Source organism: Carlito syrichta, unplaced genomic scaffold (assembly GCF_000164805.1).
Source record: "Carlito syrichta isolate Samal-C Ts95f unplaced genomic scaffold, Tarsius_syrichta-2.0.1 Scaffold130423, whole genome shotgun sequence".
NCBI classification, from domain to species: domain Eukaryota; kingdom Metazoa; phylum Chordata; class Mammalia; order Primates; family Tarsiidae; genus Carlito; species Carlito syrichta.
This window is the reverse complement of record NW_007074519.1, coordinates 44,719-60,339: the sequence shown is the minus strand read 5'-3', so window position 1 is coordinate 60,339 and position 15,621 is coordinate 44,719. Positions and strand designations below refer to the sequence as shown.

The following is a 15,621-nucleotide window of genomic DNA, read 5'->3' as shown; positions in this document are numbered from 1 at the left end:
CTAGTCTTGAACTCTGGCTTCAGCGATTCCCTCACCTCGTCCTCCCAAAGTGCTGGGATTACAGGAGTGAGCTACTGTACTCAGCCGCACTGTTCTGATTTTAAACCACTTGTAGACAAGATCTCATCCTTTCAACTACTTACATATTTCCCTGAATGCTTAGGGTTGGCCCATGGGTAGATGTTTAAGAGAACTTTTCTGTTTAGAGTGAATTTTCTTTTGTAAACACAAGGGGGTGCTGTTTAACCACTAGTGCTGAGTAAAAAGTTAAATGTCCTATCTTAAAGCCTTAGAAAGAAGTCTGCATTAAGAAAATTGCTATAGAAACAGTAATACAATTAGATGGCAGGTATTTTAGCTGCCCTATAAAACTTAAAGGTTGTCTTTGAGATTAATTTCCAAAAGAATTCAAGAATTTTTAAGAAGTGTCTTATTATTCCCAGGTGTCTCCAGAAGATCCTGGAGCTCAGTTCCTGATTCGTGCTGGGTCTGTTGGCCGAAACAGGGCTGAAGCCTCTCTGGAGCGAGCCCAGAATCTCAACCCCATGGTAGATGTAAAGGTGGACACTGAAGATATAGAGAAGAAACCTGAGTCGTTTTTCACTCAGTTTGATGCCGTAAGTTTCTTACTATAAAATCTGCTGTGGGAATTAAGCAAATCAGGGCACTAGTTTGTGTGTATGTTAGATGTTACTAGAGCATTCGAATATCAGCTTGTATGCATTTTACCGAGTACATTTATAAGCTGTTCTGGATTCTTTCGACTTAGTACATTGCATGAATGTGTTGCTGAGAGGTCCAGTCTATTGGACCTGCTGTAGCTGGTGGTGGCTTGCTGGCTGCTGGCTTCTGGCTTCTCTGGTGTATGCTCCCCAGGACCAGGTTTCATCTTTGGTGTTTTGTCTTCCTTCCAGAATCTTTGTCCATAGCTTTAATCTATGTTATTGCAAATGTTTTCTTTGAACATTTAACAAGTTGGTGATTAATTTCTGTGGTAGAGGGATTTTTTTGTTAGAAATACCAAACTACAGCTTGTGTTTTGTCTTAAGGAGAAGCACACCTGATCTTGGTCTGTGTCTGTCTTGTCTGTTTCGCACAGTCACTTTAAGCATGTTGCCATGGATAAGGAGACAAAAATCACTATAGTCATAAGCCAAATTAGGCATATCCAACCTCATTTGGTTTCGCTGCCAAAACTATGCAGAGGTGAAAGGATAAGTTAAATTCTGTGTCATTGTCTGTGACCTTTCAGATGTAGTTCCCTGTCCTCTAGAAAAGCTGAACAAATCTTGGATAACTGTGAAATAGTCACAGATGAGCTACTTGTTTTTCAGACGAAAGGCCCCATTACATTACATGAGAGGTTAGAATTTGGGTTGGGTAGTTTGTTTTTCACACTGTTATATTTCATACGTGCATCTGTTCAAATATGGGCTTGGGATGATGGATCATCTGTGCATTTGTCCTGTTTTCTTTTTTCCCAGTTCCTTCTATTTTTTAACTTCAGGTATTGGAACACTTTCCATTTAGACATAAGTCTTCTCTTCATTTTCTTATCCATAGTAACCACATTTCATTTATTCTGGGTGTCCCTTGAACCTGTCGAATTAGAGAGAGGGTTTGTTCAAACTGAAGTGTGAGGCTGGTTGATGGTATAATGCATGTGCACGGGGCCAGGAGGACTGCCTCGTGGGCCAGGTTTGGCTGGTCCTTGCAGGTTTTACAGTCACTTTGGACTCTACAGGGTTCCATTTGATCAATTGGTTGCATGTTCACCTGTGGATTTCTTACCTCTCAGATGTGATTTTTCCTTGGGTGGCTGCATCCTTTGAAATACCAAAGGAACACATCTCTCTGTGAGTGTTATTTCAGTATTCAAGCTGCTAGACAACAGCAAAGAGGGTCTATCAAATGAATGTGTTCTTTTGTTCAGGAGAAAGCAGGTGCAATTTGGAAGTTGTCTTTTGACCATGATCACAAAGCTTCTCCCAAAGAGATGGTATTTTGTACAGTAGAACTTAGCCATTTCCAATACCTCAACTTATTGGAACACAACCTAGAGACCCCAGAGCAACAGTGATAATTCCACTGAGTGAATCACCGGTTCATTGTCTCTGTCTGAATGGAAGGTCACTTAGTCTCTAACCTTTTCTTTTGTCCTAAAATTCAGATAAAGTTTCACACCGCAATCTATGGAAAAATGATCTCACAGTACTTGTTTATCTTCTTTATCTTAACATATCAATCAGAAGAAGGAAGGAAAAGCCCCTGTATTTAAACAAAAACTGGTTTGCTTCTTACTGTAGCTTATTTGGATTTTAATAGATTTAATAGTTTAGAATAACTTACTAAGATTTTTTTTTCCCCCTATCAAAACTATGAAATGTACATGTTCATGGATTACGGGAAAGAAATTTCATTGCATGGCTTATACTTTGTAGCTAAACATCTTCGTTGTAGAAAGTGATGGCCTTATGATTTACATTTTCTACACATTGAAGCCTGCAACTTTTCTTTTGTCTTCTAACCATAGGACCCAAAGAACCAGTTGTACCAGTTTGAAACGGGCTTTAAACATGCCCAGAGAGACTGTTCATTAAGATTCGTTTAGACATCGGGGCAGTGATTCACAGTTTGCAAAACTCACACCCATCCACCTTCTTTCTTTCTGCAGGTGTGTCTGACTTGCTGCTCCAGGGACGTCATAGTGAAAGTTGACCAGATCTGTCACAAAAATAGCATCAAGTTCTTCACAGGAGATGTTTTTGGCTACCATGGATATACATTTGCCAACCTTGGAGAGCATGAGTTTGTAGAGTAAGTGTTTGGAGAGGAAGGGGAACATAACATTGTCAAAATCTAGTCTTATTTACTGGTAGGAAATGAACCTTCTAAGAAAACATTTTTGCTATAAAATTTAGAACATTCTGAAACCCAGTTATCAAGCACTTACTGAGTATAGTAGATTTGTGGGTTTAGAATTGTAGGAGATATGGCCCCACCCTCTAAAATGATGGTCTGATCTAAAGGCTGAAGCAAACTGAGTTCTTTGACGATCACAGTACACCACATGGATCTGGACTTAGGTGCTGAAGTCATATTTTCTGCATAGAGAAGGCCTGCTCAAATTGTAAACGTTTGTTCTCCAGCTTGGGTGTGCAGGTTTTCACGTTGAGAGGTAGTAAAGTGAGTACCAAATAGATGGGTAACTGTGGAGGCACATCAGCCAAAGTCTACCTTGGAAAAGCACCAAGGTCCAGAGACACTCTGGTGGAGCAGGCAGACCTTATCCTTGTTTTGCACATGGAAGGTGCAGACCTCGGTGATTCTCACATGATGGGACCTGCAGTGTTTTGAACTTGTAGCTTCTAGATGAAAGATGGCAGCTGATACTGTAAACCTACATGAGTTGGCTTTTTTGGCTGCAGTTTATGAGCCTTTCCCTCCCCAGCTTGCTAATGAGAGGCAGAGAGGACCTGTGTGGTGGGGTGGAGCTTCCTGCAGATGACTGAGGGTCAGACCAGTCACAGCAATTTTTCTGGTCTGCAGGTTTCTTTTTTTTTTTTTGAGTTGGAGTCTCACTTTGTCGCCCAGACTGGAGTGCAGTGGCACACTCCCGGCCACCGCAGCCTCGACCTGCTGGGCTCTGGCGATCCTTCCACCTCAGTCTTCCAAGTAGCTGGAACTACAGGCGCGTGCTACCACACCCGGCTAATTTTTGATTTATTGTGGAGATGAGGTCTCACCAAGTTGCCCAGGCGGGTCTCAAATCCGCAGGCTCAGGCAATCCACTTACCTCAGCCTTCCAAAGTGCGAGATTACAGGCAGAGCCACTGAGCCCGGCTGGTCTGCAGGTTTCTTGCCTGTAAAGTTGGAGGAAGGACAGTCTTGTTCCAGATATCTCTTAACCCCTAACTCCTCTAGTTCTTTGGACATATGATAAATGGTCAAAGAAGTCATAGCAGTGGAAAGCAAATCAGGTGTTTATTTTATTTATTTATTTATTTGTTTGTTTATTTATTTATTTATTTATTTTTGAGTTGGAGTCTCACTCTGTCAACCAGACTGGAGTGCAGTGGCTGCTCCCGGCCACCGCAGCCTCGACCTGCTGGGCTCCGGCGATCCTTCCGCCTCAGCCTTCCAAGTAGCCAGAATTATAGGCATGCGCTACCACGCCCAGCTGATTTTTTGATTTATTGTAGAGATGAGGTCTCGCTGCCCAGGCGAGTCTCGAACCCGCAGGCTCAGGCAATCCACTCACCTCAGCCTCCCAAAGGCACGGGATTACAGGCTGAGCCACCGAGCCCGGCTTATTTTATTTTTTTTGAGTTGGAGTCTCACTCTGGTGCCCAGGCTAGAGTGCAGTGGCCCGCTCCCAGCCACTGCAACCTCACTCTCCTGGGTTCTGGCGATCCTTCCGCCTCAGCCTTCCAAGTAGCCAGAACTACAGGCGCGTGCTACCACGCCCGGCTAATTTTTGATTTATTGTAGAGACAAGGTCTCATCAAGTCGTCTGGGCAGGTCTCGAACCCACGGGCTCAGGCAATCCACTTGCCTCGGCCTCCCAAAGTGCTGCGATGATAGGCTGAGCCACCGAGCCTGGCCCAAGCCAGGTGATTTTAACATGAGCTGTCCACAGCAGAGGAGAGGAACTGAACTTGGCTGTTTATTTCAGGATTCAAGTAGAATGTTTACAAAGTAATCACTTTCATTTATTGCTCGTGTTTACTTGGGAGCAGTATGCTGAGCAATTCATTGTATTTCTCCTTTTAAAATAATCCTATCAGGAGTTGGAATTCCCACAGAGTAGGTAACTGACTCATCAGTGGGCAGTGGCAGAACTGGGATTACAGTGGTCTGTGTGACTCCAAAACTTTTACCCTCAAAGCTTTTGCCCTTAACCACTATCCTGTTCTGTGAGCTGCTGCTGCTTTTTTTATTCTTTTTTAAAAATTTATTTATTTTATTTATTTTTTGAATTGGAATCTCACTCTGTTGCCCAGGCTGGAGTGCAGTGACATGCTCATGGCCACCGCAGCCTCAACCTGCTAGGCTCGGGTGATCCTTCTGTCTCAGCCTTTCAAGTAGCTAGAACTTCAGGTGTGTGCCACCATGCTCAGCTAATTTCTTGATTTTAATTTATTTTATATTTTATTTAAAAAAAACAGGATTTATTAAGAGGACAGAAAAGCTCTCACTGTGGGAAGTGGGGACCCAAAGGGGTTGCCTCATTTCTTGATTTTTATGGTAGAGATGAAGTCTCACCAAGTTGCCCAGGCAGTTCTTGAACCTGTGGACTCAGGCAATCCTCTCCCTTCAGCCTCCCAAAGTGCTGGGATTATAGGCATGAGCCACCGCGCCGGGTCTATTTTTATGTATTTTAAAGATGTGGGGTGCAAGTCCGGATTGAGTGGATAAGTGGCCATTGTACAGGTAGATTTTGGGCCTCCTTTTGGTCCCCACTTCTCCTGGTTTGAATTCAGGTACCCTTCTTAATGTTATGTGCGCCCCCCCCCCCAGTCTCTCACTACTGCCGATCCTTTTCTTATAGTATTATGGTCAATGTTCAGGGTCTGCTTATGAGCGAGACCATGTGGTTGCTGCGGGAAAGACCCACTTTTTTTATTCTGATGGCATGATTCAGAGGGTAGAACTTGATTCCCTCCCCTTGCCCCCCTCCAGGGAGAAAACCAAAGTTGCCAAAGTTAGCCAAGGAGTTGAAGATGGGCCTGATACCAAGAGAGCAAAACTTGACTCTTCTGAGACAACCATGGTCAAAAAGGTACGTGTAGAGTAAGGGGCAGAGGTTGGAAGCCCTGGACCTTTTAGGAAACTGGCAGTTACAATTGGAAAGGAGACACAAGCTGCTACAGTGGTCTTGAGGGAGGCTCCAGTACCAGCCGGCTTTTGCTGTGAGGATTGTGGGCCCAGTACTTGCAATGGGGTTTTTCAAGAGAATCAGTAATTGCAGATTTTTGTATGCTTTGCCCTATACTTCTTCATATTGGTAACTTACTCAAATTGACTTAAATGTCAGCACTTTGGGGCCAAACAGAACATGCCTGGATTTGGTCTGTGGGCCACCACTTCTGACCTCTGGTGGATATAGTATCAGAAAGGCCGTTTTTGAGCAGAGGCCATTACTTTTGGAAAAATGTTTTTGTCATATTTATAGACAATGTAGTAAATTGTTAAGTGGGCAGGGTCCAGTTTAAACTTGAATTGCTTTTGTTTTGCTTCTTTTTTAAAAAGTTTTTTTTCCTTTTTAAAATTTCACCAAGCAGTAAGAAAAACCTTTAGTGTTGACAAGTATCATCAGGAGTATTATGTTTTCTTAGTTTTTCTTTTCTTTCTTTTTTTCTAAAGTCTGGGATCTCACTGTGTCACCCAGGCTGAATGAAGTACAGTGGCACAATCAGGGATTATTGTAGCCTCAACCTCCTGGACTCAGGCGATCTTTCCACCTCAGCCTTCTGAGTAGCTGGGACTACAGGTGCACGCCACCATGCCTGATTAGTTTTTTGATTTTTCATAGAGATGAGGTCTTGCTAAGTTACCTACATTGATCTTGAACTCCTGGGCTCAAGAGATTTTCCTGCCTTAGCCTCCCAAAGTGCTGGGATTGCAGTGTGAGTCACCACCACGCCCAGCCAGGAGTGTGGTTTTTTTTTTTGTTTGTTTTTTTTGTTTTTATTTGAGTTGGAGCCTCACTCTTTTACCCAGGCTGGAGTACAGTGGCTCGCTCACAGCCACCACAGCCTCAACCTGCTGGGCTCCTGCGATCCTTCTGCCTCAGCCTTCCAAGTAGTTGAAACTACAGGCGCATGCTATCACGCCTGGCTAATTTTTGATTTTATTGTAGAGATGAGGTCTCGCCAAGTTGGTCTGGCGGGTCTCGAACCCGCGGGCTCAGGCAGTCCACTCATCTCAGCCTCCCAAAGCGCTGGGATTACCAGGCTGAGCTACCGAGCTGGCGGGAGTGTGTTTTTTAATGTAGTTTTGTTAGAGGCTTAGCCTCTGTTTGCATGAGGTACAGTAATTAAATGCGTTGTTTTTTTGTTTGTTTGTTTTGTTTTGTTTTGTTTTTTGAGTTGGAGTCTCACTCTGTCGCCCAGACTGGAGTGTAGTGGCCTTTCCTGGCCACTGCAGCCTCGACCTGCTGGGCTCTGGCGATCCTTCCGCCTCAGCCTTCCAAGTAGCTGGAACTACAGGCGCACGCTACCACGCCCGGCTAATTTTTTTTGATTTATTGTAGAGATGAGGTCTCGCTGCCCAGGCAGGTCTCAAACTCACGGGCTCAGGCAATCCACTCACCTCAGCCTCCCAAAGGTGCGGGATTACAGGCTGAGCCACCGAGCCCGGCTTAATTTTTTGATTTATTGTAGAGATGAGGTCTCGCTGCCCAGGCAGGTCTCAAACTCACGGGCTCAGGCAATCCACTCACCTCAGCCTCCCAAAGGTGCGGGATTACAGGCTGAGCCACCGAGCCCTGGCTATTAAATGCGTTTTATAGAAAGGAGTGGGTAAGGGATCAGAAGTTGAAGGTTTCTGCATCTAGGGTTGGAATCTGAGCAGAAGGGAACAGTGTGATGGGGAAGACAAGATAAAGGGGCCAGAGTGGTTTTGTTGAACTGAGAGGAAAGACATGACCAAGCCCATATTTACTCTCTGCTTTGTAGATTTAAATGTTGAGAAAGAAAAACAGCTGGTCAGAATGTCGAGTTAAAATTGCTCTAAAAGGGGGATTCTAAGGTGCAGAAACCACAAAAGAGACTGCAGAAAACCACAGAAGTGGGACTGGAGTCTCCAGCAAGGCAGCGTTGGAGACGTTCTTTCTCTTGCTTTTTATGTTTGTATTGGAGCAGCTCGATGCTGTAAGTGTGATACAGAGGAATTATTAAGCCCTAATTTTAGTGTCTATTCACGGGACCATAATTATCCAGAGTGAACCTTGGTGTTTTGGCCAAAACTTGGGTCCTTTTCTTTCTGCCTTTCTTTCTTTTTGAGGCTCAGTCAAGCTTTGTCTGAATAGCTCTGGGAGTTTGGTGGGGGGAGATAAACTGTTAACAAACGGAGGAGCACAAAAGCAGCTTTGTGGGTGCTGTCAGTTTATAAATCACACCCTCTTACAAGTGTGACACTTGGCCTTGGTGAGCAGGGTTTTATGGCTTACGGGCCTTCTCTGATTGAGGCGGGTCTTTCACATTCAAATGGAGAGCGCCTAGTTTTGTTAGCCATTCACAGCTGGAAGTTTCCCAGAGTCACTTCTGCTGGTGCCCACTGGGGTGGATCTGGAAGCCTCTTTTGGGAGCTGCTTTATCTTGCTATGAGGAGAATGTGGGCAGCCCAGCCAGGCACTTTGCAACCTCTGTGTCCCATTCCTTAGGGCTCTAGAGTCGCAGAGCTTTTTGTGTGGCCTCTTCTTACTTGGAACCCGGTTTGAAGGTATCAAAATATTCCCCAGCTGACATTGTTAGTCAGCTGTTCCACTTGGACAATTCAGGCTCGGATTCCAGCCCTGAGCCCTCAAGGTTGCGAGGCATTCAGCGCATTCCTCATGACAATCCCTGGGATTCCAGACCTTGCCTTTGTGCGGTCTCACCAAGAGCCCTGTGCAGGGACTGGGCTGAACTGGGTTTTGTCCACGGCTTTGCTACCTTGTAATAACATGCCTCCTCCATGCTGGCAGAGACGGCCCTGTGGTTTCCAACTTCTCAAAGATTCCTTGATTCCGATTCTGCCCTTTTGTCTAATTGTACAGAATAACCAGTTGGGTTATGTATGCTCAGAGTGCAGGATGGGGGTGGGGAAGCAGCCACTTCCTGTTTCCTGTGAAAAGTTTCTGATTAGGGTTCCCTTCCCCTCCCCCCTTTCCTTAGATTTTAACCAAATGTTGTAAAGCCACTTTTGCTTCAAGGTGTGCGTTGTGCTCCTAAATCAGAAATGTTAAAAAACAAAGAGGAGAAACACAGCGCGTGGTTTTCACCCCCTCTAGGAAGACACCGAGCCTTTCTAGCACCTGTGCCATCATGATAAATAAGGTCTGCCTGGCCCGGAGATAGGTACCCAGTAGTTTATTTGCGTCTTTGGTGCCCCAGAGATACTGTGAGATAGATTTTATCAGAGTCAGGACTAGGACACAAGCCTCATATAGACACTGATGCATAGCAGATGAAAGAGAGCGCTGAGAGTGTGGTGAGGAAGTGCCCAGGACGGTTTTCCAGAGGAAGACTTGTTTGTGTTAGCTTGTGAAGGACAAGCTTGCCAAACACCCAGCCCCGGACCAGTGCTCAATTGTAGGAAACAGGATAAACAGACAGATGTAGGGGCAGAGTCACTCTGGCTTCCTTCACTCCAAAATAGTTTGCTCTTTCTAGGAGTTGCAAAATACCCACTGTGTGCAATGTACTGTATTGGGTGTAGGGAATCACATCCAACCTTGTTGTCCCCATTTACAGCTAATGTAGAAGCTATGAGACATTGAATGACCTGCCCAAGGTCATATAGTTGCAGAAGAAGGGCTAGATAGGGGAGAGCATAGACCATGGGGAAGGGCACAGGCTTGCCCTATAACTTGCAAAGGGCATCCCCGAGGGTTCCTGGGGCAATTTGACATTTTATGGGGATGGTGGGATAAAATATGTGCAAATTGGGATATTCTGGAAAACCTTTAGGCTATCAGGCCACTGTCACACTCCCATGTTGTAGTATTGTGCATTGTGTTATTAGAGGCTGCCAGAGATGGTTAGATGCCTGACAGTGGTTATTCTTCGTAGTAGCTTTTTACAAATTAGACACAATGTAGAATTTGTTCTGACTGATAGGAAATACAGATTTAATTTTACCTCTGCTCCTGAAATAGGAGGCAATCAATTTGGGGTGCTGTTAATACTCTTCTCATGAATGGTTGAGAAATTCCACAGTCGAGTGACTCATTCTGTTGATTCCCTCTTTCTGAGCAATCTGTGACAGTCCTCCTCTCATCCTCTCCTAAGACCATCATTAAAGACATAGTTGAGTTCTCTCTCTGTAGTGGCACCTTAATTTCCAGCATCGGTTGCACATGAGATTCCTTGTCACTCTCTCCCCTTAGGTTTAAGCTCCATGAGGACAAGGCAGCTTTATTCACATCTAGCCCAGTGCCTAGGGCAGTCATATTTAGGAGATACTGTTCAGTGTGGTCCGCAGCATAATGTGACAACCCTGGAGGAGATTTTTTTTTGTCATTTCTTAAAAGAATTATTGAAGTATTTTATTTATCAATTCAATGAATTATCCTTGCACATTAGTTCTTTTAGTTTAGGTTATTTGAGCCGAGCTGAGAGAGAAGAATTTCAAGGAAGATTGAGACTTGCTTGATAGATAGAAATATCTATCTATCTATCTATCTATCTATCTATCTATCTATCTATTTATCTATCAAGTCTCACTCTGTCACCCAGGCTGGAATGCAGTGGCACAATCACAGCCACCACAGCTTCGACCTGCTAGGCTCAGGTGATCCTTCCACCTAAGCCTTCCAGGTAGCTGGGACTACTATGCGCCACCACACCTGGCTAATTTTTTGATTTATTGTAGAAATGAGTTTACACTGTGTTACTCATGTTGGTCTCAAGCCCTTGGGCTCAAGCAATCCTCTCGCCTTGGCCTCCCACAGTGCTGGGTTACATGCATGAGCTGCTGTGCCTGGCCTTGTTTTTTATTTTATTTTATTTTACTTTTTGAGTCAGGATCTCACTGTAGCCCAGGCTGGAGTGCATTGGCATAATCCTGGCTCACCATAGCCTCGACCTCCTGGGTTCAGGCTACCATGCCCAGCTAAATTTTTTGTAAATACAGTGTCTCACGATGTTGCCCAATCTTGTCTTGAACTCCTGACCTCAAGTGACTCTCCCGCCTCCCAGAGTGCTAGGATTACAGGTGTGAGTCACCATGCCTGGCCTCAGAAATATTTAGAAGTAAGTCATCGAGTTGCCTTAACTGGAATCCTCAGGCCAGAGGGGTTTAAAACCCTGCCAATAATGATCAGAATCAGTTGATTTGGAGGAATAGGAATAGGGTAGTGCAGGGTACAAATTTGGAGAGTTTGGTGGTATCCTGATAGCAGGTTTCCAGCCAGGTAGCAGGGTTAGTTGATTGAGGTGATGGGTGCTGGTGGTGCCTTGTCACAGAGGAAATGTTTCTGGGATCTATGGATGGGGGAGGGTCATCTCCCTAACATGTTAGCGGAGTCTAGTATCTATTTTTTTTTACTGTGATATTTGATGCACAAGAGAAGACCTGTAGCATAACTGGAAGTTATAGAACAGAAAACACACTATCCAACTTTAAAACTCTTATATTTTCTTTCCTTTTTCTGTTCAAGATTAAGTTTTGTTTTTTTTGTTTTTTTTTGAGTTGGAGGCTCACTCCATTGCCCAGGCTGGAGGGCAGTGGCACGCTCCTGGCCACTGCAGCCTCAACCTGCTGGGCTCCGGCGATCCTTCTGCCTCAGCCTTCCGAGTAGCCAGAACTACAGGGCACGTGCTACCATGCCTGGCTAATTTTGATTTTGTGTAGAGATGAGGTCTCTCCAAGTTGTCCTGGCGGGTCTCGAACCTGTGGGTTCAGGCAATCCACTCACCTTAGCTTCCCAAAGCGCTGGGATTACAGGCTGAGCCACCGAGCCTGGCTAGATTTTTTTTTTTTTGAGTTGGAGTCTCACTCCGTCACCCAGACTGGAGTGCAGTGGCTGCTCCCGGCCACTGCAGCCTCGACCTGCTGGGGCTCTGGTGATCCTTCTACCTCAGCCTTCCAAGTAGCCGGAATTACAGGCACGCGCTACCACGCCTGGCTAATTTTTTTTTTGCTTTATTGTAGAGATGAGGTCTTGCCAAGTTGCCCAGGCGGGTCTCGAACCTGCGGGCTCAGGCAATCCACTCACCTTGGCCTCCCAAAGCTTGGGATTACAGGCTGAGCCACTGAGCCCGGCTGATTTTTTTTTTTTGAGTTGGGGTTTCACTCTGTCACCAAGACTGGAGGGGAGTGGAGCAATAACAACTCATGCCTGGCCAATTTTTTTTTCTTTTTTCTTTTTTTTTTTTGAGTTGGAATCTCACTCTGTTGCCCAGGCTGGAGTCCAGAAGCATGGTCACGGCCACCACAGCCTCTACCTACTGGGTTTTGGGCGCTCCTTCTACCTCACCCTCCCAAGTAGCTTGAATTACAGGCATGCACTACCACGCCCAGCTTATTTTATTTTATTTTATTTTTATTTATTGCAGAGATGAGGTCTCGCCAAGTTGCCCCGGTGGATCTCAAACCCGCAGGCTCAGGCAATCCACTCACCTTGGCCTCCCAAAGTGCTGGGATTACAGGCTGAGCCACTGAGCCCGGCCTTATTTTTGGATCTATTGTAGAGACGAGGTCTCACCAAGTTGCCCAGGCTGGTCTTGAACCCCTGGGCTCAGGCATCCTCTCGTATTGGCCTCCCAAAGTGCTGAGATTACAGGCTGAGGTACCACGCACAGCCCTAATTTTTTTTTTTTTTAATGTTTATAGAGACGAGGTTTTGCTATGTTGTCTAGGCTGGTCTTGACTAATCCTCTTGCTATGGCCTTTCTTTTCTTTTTTTCTTTTTGAGTCAGAATCTCACTCTGTCGCCCAGGCTAGAGTACAGTGGCACGCTCACGGCCACTGCAGCCTCGACCTGCTGGGCTCAGGCGATCCTTCCACATCAGCCTTCCAAGTAGCTGGAACTACATCTGATCTCTTCCATTATCTTTTTATTTTTATTTTTTTTTGAGTTGGAGTCTCACTCTGTCACCCAGACTGGAGTGCAGTGGCCGCTCTGGGCCACTGCAGCCTCGACCTGCTGGGCTCCGGCGATCCTTCCGCCTCAGCCTTCTGAGTAGCCGGAATTACAGGCCGGCGCTACCACGCCCGGCTAATTTTTTGATTTTATTGTAGAGATGAGGTCTTGCCTGCCCAGGCAGGTCTTGAACCCGCGGGCTCAGGCAATCCACTCACCTCAGCCTCCCAAAGGCATGGGATTACAGGCTGAGCCACCGAGCCCGGCTCAGCTAATTTTTAAATTTATTATAGAGATAATGTCTTGCCAGGTTGCCCGGACTGGTCTTGAACTTGTGGGCTCAGGCAATCCTCTCACCTCGGCCTCCCAAAGTGTTGGGATGACAGGCGTGAGCCATCGCACCCCACCTACCTCTAACATTTTCGGTACTCTGGCACCAGTATGTGCTCCTTTATCGTTTTCCCATCACTTGCCAGCTAGGTAACCCCAGGGCTGGTGGTACATTTGTGTGGATAAAAAAAGACACCTGGAAGGGGCGGGTACAGCCTGCTTGGCTTTCTGTTTTATCACAAGTGTTTATAAATCTGAACGGTGAAATAGAAGGTATTATGCAATGTTTTAGGCATAAATTAAGAATGATTTAGCTGCCTACCATGGACCTACTCCCACCCATCTTCAAGTGGGAAGCATTACCCGCATGGTGAGGCCCTCTTGCTGTCCCCCCCCAACAAGTTATCCACTGTCCTCAGGTGTGTTTTTAATTCCCATCATTTCTTCTTACTATATATGTATGTGTTTCCAAGCAATATATAGAATTGCTTTGCATGCTTTTTAACTTCTTAAGAATTGGTTTCATATTGTATTCATGTTGCCATCTGCTTTTGAAGAGTGGCGACATGTTTGTGAGGCCATCTGTTTGCATGTAGTTCTAGAACTTTGCAGTCCATTATGGTAGCCACTAGCCACAGGTGGCTATTCAAATAAAATAAAAATTGAGGACTGGGCACGGTGGCTTATGCCTGTGATTCCAGCACTTTGAGAGACTGGGGTGGGAGGAGTTCAGGAGCAGCCTAAGCAATAGAGCAAGATCTCATGGGGCGGGGATTAACCAGGAGTGACAGCTACTGGGAGACTGAGGTAGAAAGGATCACTTGAACCCAGGAGGTTGAGGCTGTGGTGAGTTGTGATTGTGCCACTGCACTCTATCCTGGTCGACAGAATAACACCCCGACAGAATAAAAATATAAGACCGGGTGCAGTGGCTCACACTTGTAATCCCAGCACTTTGGATGACTGAGGTGGGAGGATTGCTTGAGCCCAGGAGGTCAAGACCAGCCTGGCCAACATAGCAAGACCCCATCTCTATTTAAATTTTAAAAAATAAAAATTATACACAAAACCTTTTTTTTTTTTTTAAATTTGAGTCAGAGTTTCACTCTGTCGCCCAGGCTGGAGTGCAGTGGCTGCTCTTGGCCACCGCAGCCTCGACCTGTTGGGCTCCGGCGATCCTTCCACCTCAGCCTTCCAAGTAGCTGGAACTACTGGCGTGTTTTACCACGCCCGGCTAATTTTTGATTTATTGTAGAGATGAGGTCTCACCAACTTACCCTGGCAGGTCTCGAACTCATGGGCTCAGGCAATGCACTCACCTCAGCCTCACAAAGCGCGGGATTACAGGCTGAGCCCCCGAGCCCAGCTAAAACATTTTTTAAAAATTAAAAATAAAAAATGTAGTCCCAAGTCTCACTAGTCACATTTCAAGAGCTCAGAAAGCACACGTGACTGTTGGCATCTTTATTGCAATGCCACAGATTCAAAAGGTTTTCACCATCACAATAAGTTCTCTCAGATGGCACTGCAAAGCATACTTTGTATTTTTTTTTTTTTGCTAGAATATTTGTTGTGTGAATGCATTACTATTTATCCGGTTTTATATTTTTTTAAATTCTTTTCCTCAAACACTTTTAAATAGAATTACCATTTTTGTATTGATGGCATTTAAGTATATAAGTGTTTGCTGTTACAGGTTGTGCTGCATAAGCATTTTGTTTGTATTTGTGTGTGTGTGTAGATATCTCCTTGGGCAATTGTGTTAATTTCTCTAGGGTATATAAGCCTGGGAGTAAAATTAGGGTAAGGGCATTTTCAACTTTATTAGACCCTGCTGAGTTACTTTCAAGTAGTTTCATCAGTTTACATTCCAAAACAAGTCCTAGACTTTTGTTTTTCTGCACTGCTGAGTGTGGAAATGTCTCTTGATTGTGGTCATCCTTTCTTCGAATACTCTTAAAAGCTTTTTTTTGAGTCGGAGTCTCACTCTGTTGCCCAGGCTGGAGTGCAGTAGCAAGCTCACAGACACTACAGCCTCGACTTGCTGGGTTCAGGCCATCCTTTCACTTCAGCCTTCCAAGTAACTGGAACTATAGGTACGCACCACCATGCCCGGCTATTTTTTTGATTTATCATAGAGACGAGGTCTTGCCATGTTGCCTAGGCTGATCTCGAACCCGTGGGCTCAGGCAGTCCTGCCTCCCAAAGTGCTGGAATTAAAGGCCTGAGGCACTGCACCTAGCTAAAAGCTTTTTTGACTTCCTGGTTTCTCTACCTTATCCCTGGAGATTTTTGTTTTGAGTTGGAGTCTCACTCTGTCACCCAGGCTGGAGTGTAGTGGCACGCTCAGGGTTACCACAGCCTCCACTTACTGGGCTTAGGCAATCCTTCCACTTCAGCCTTCCAAGTAGCCAGAACAGCCAGGCTCGGTGGCTCAGCCTGTATTCCCAGCGCTTTGGGAGGCCAAGGTGAGTAGATTGCCTGAGCCCGCGGGTTCGAGA

General features: G+C 45.4%; 1 protein-coding gene across 1 annotated transcript in view; it reads left to right on the top strand.

Moving 5' to 3' along the window:
- The first annotated feature begins 446 nt into the window (after window positions 1-446).
- The window catches only part of LOC103250417 (SUMO-activating enzyme subunit 1), a 27,740-nt gene continuing 12,565 nt past the window's right edge, over window positions 447-15,621 (top strand). The window contains exons 1-3 of the mRNA XM_008049000.2: window positions 447-617; window positions 2,675-2,817; window positions 5,683-5,782. Of these exons, the coding sequence (XP_008047191.2) occupies window positions 546-617; window positions 2,675-2,817; window positions 5,683-5,782 (315 nt within the window). The 5' untranslated portion in view covers window positions 447-545. The remainder of the gene's footprint in view (window positions 618-2,674; window positions 2,818-5,682; window positions 5,783-15,621) is intronic.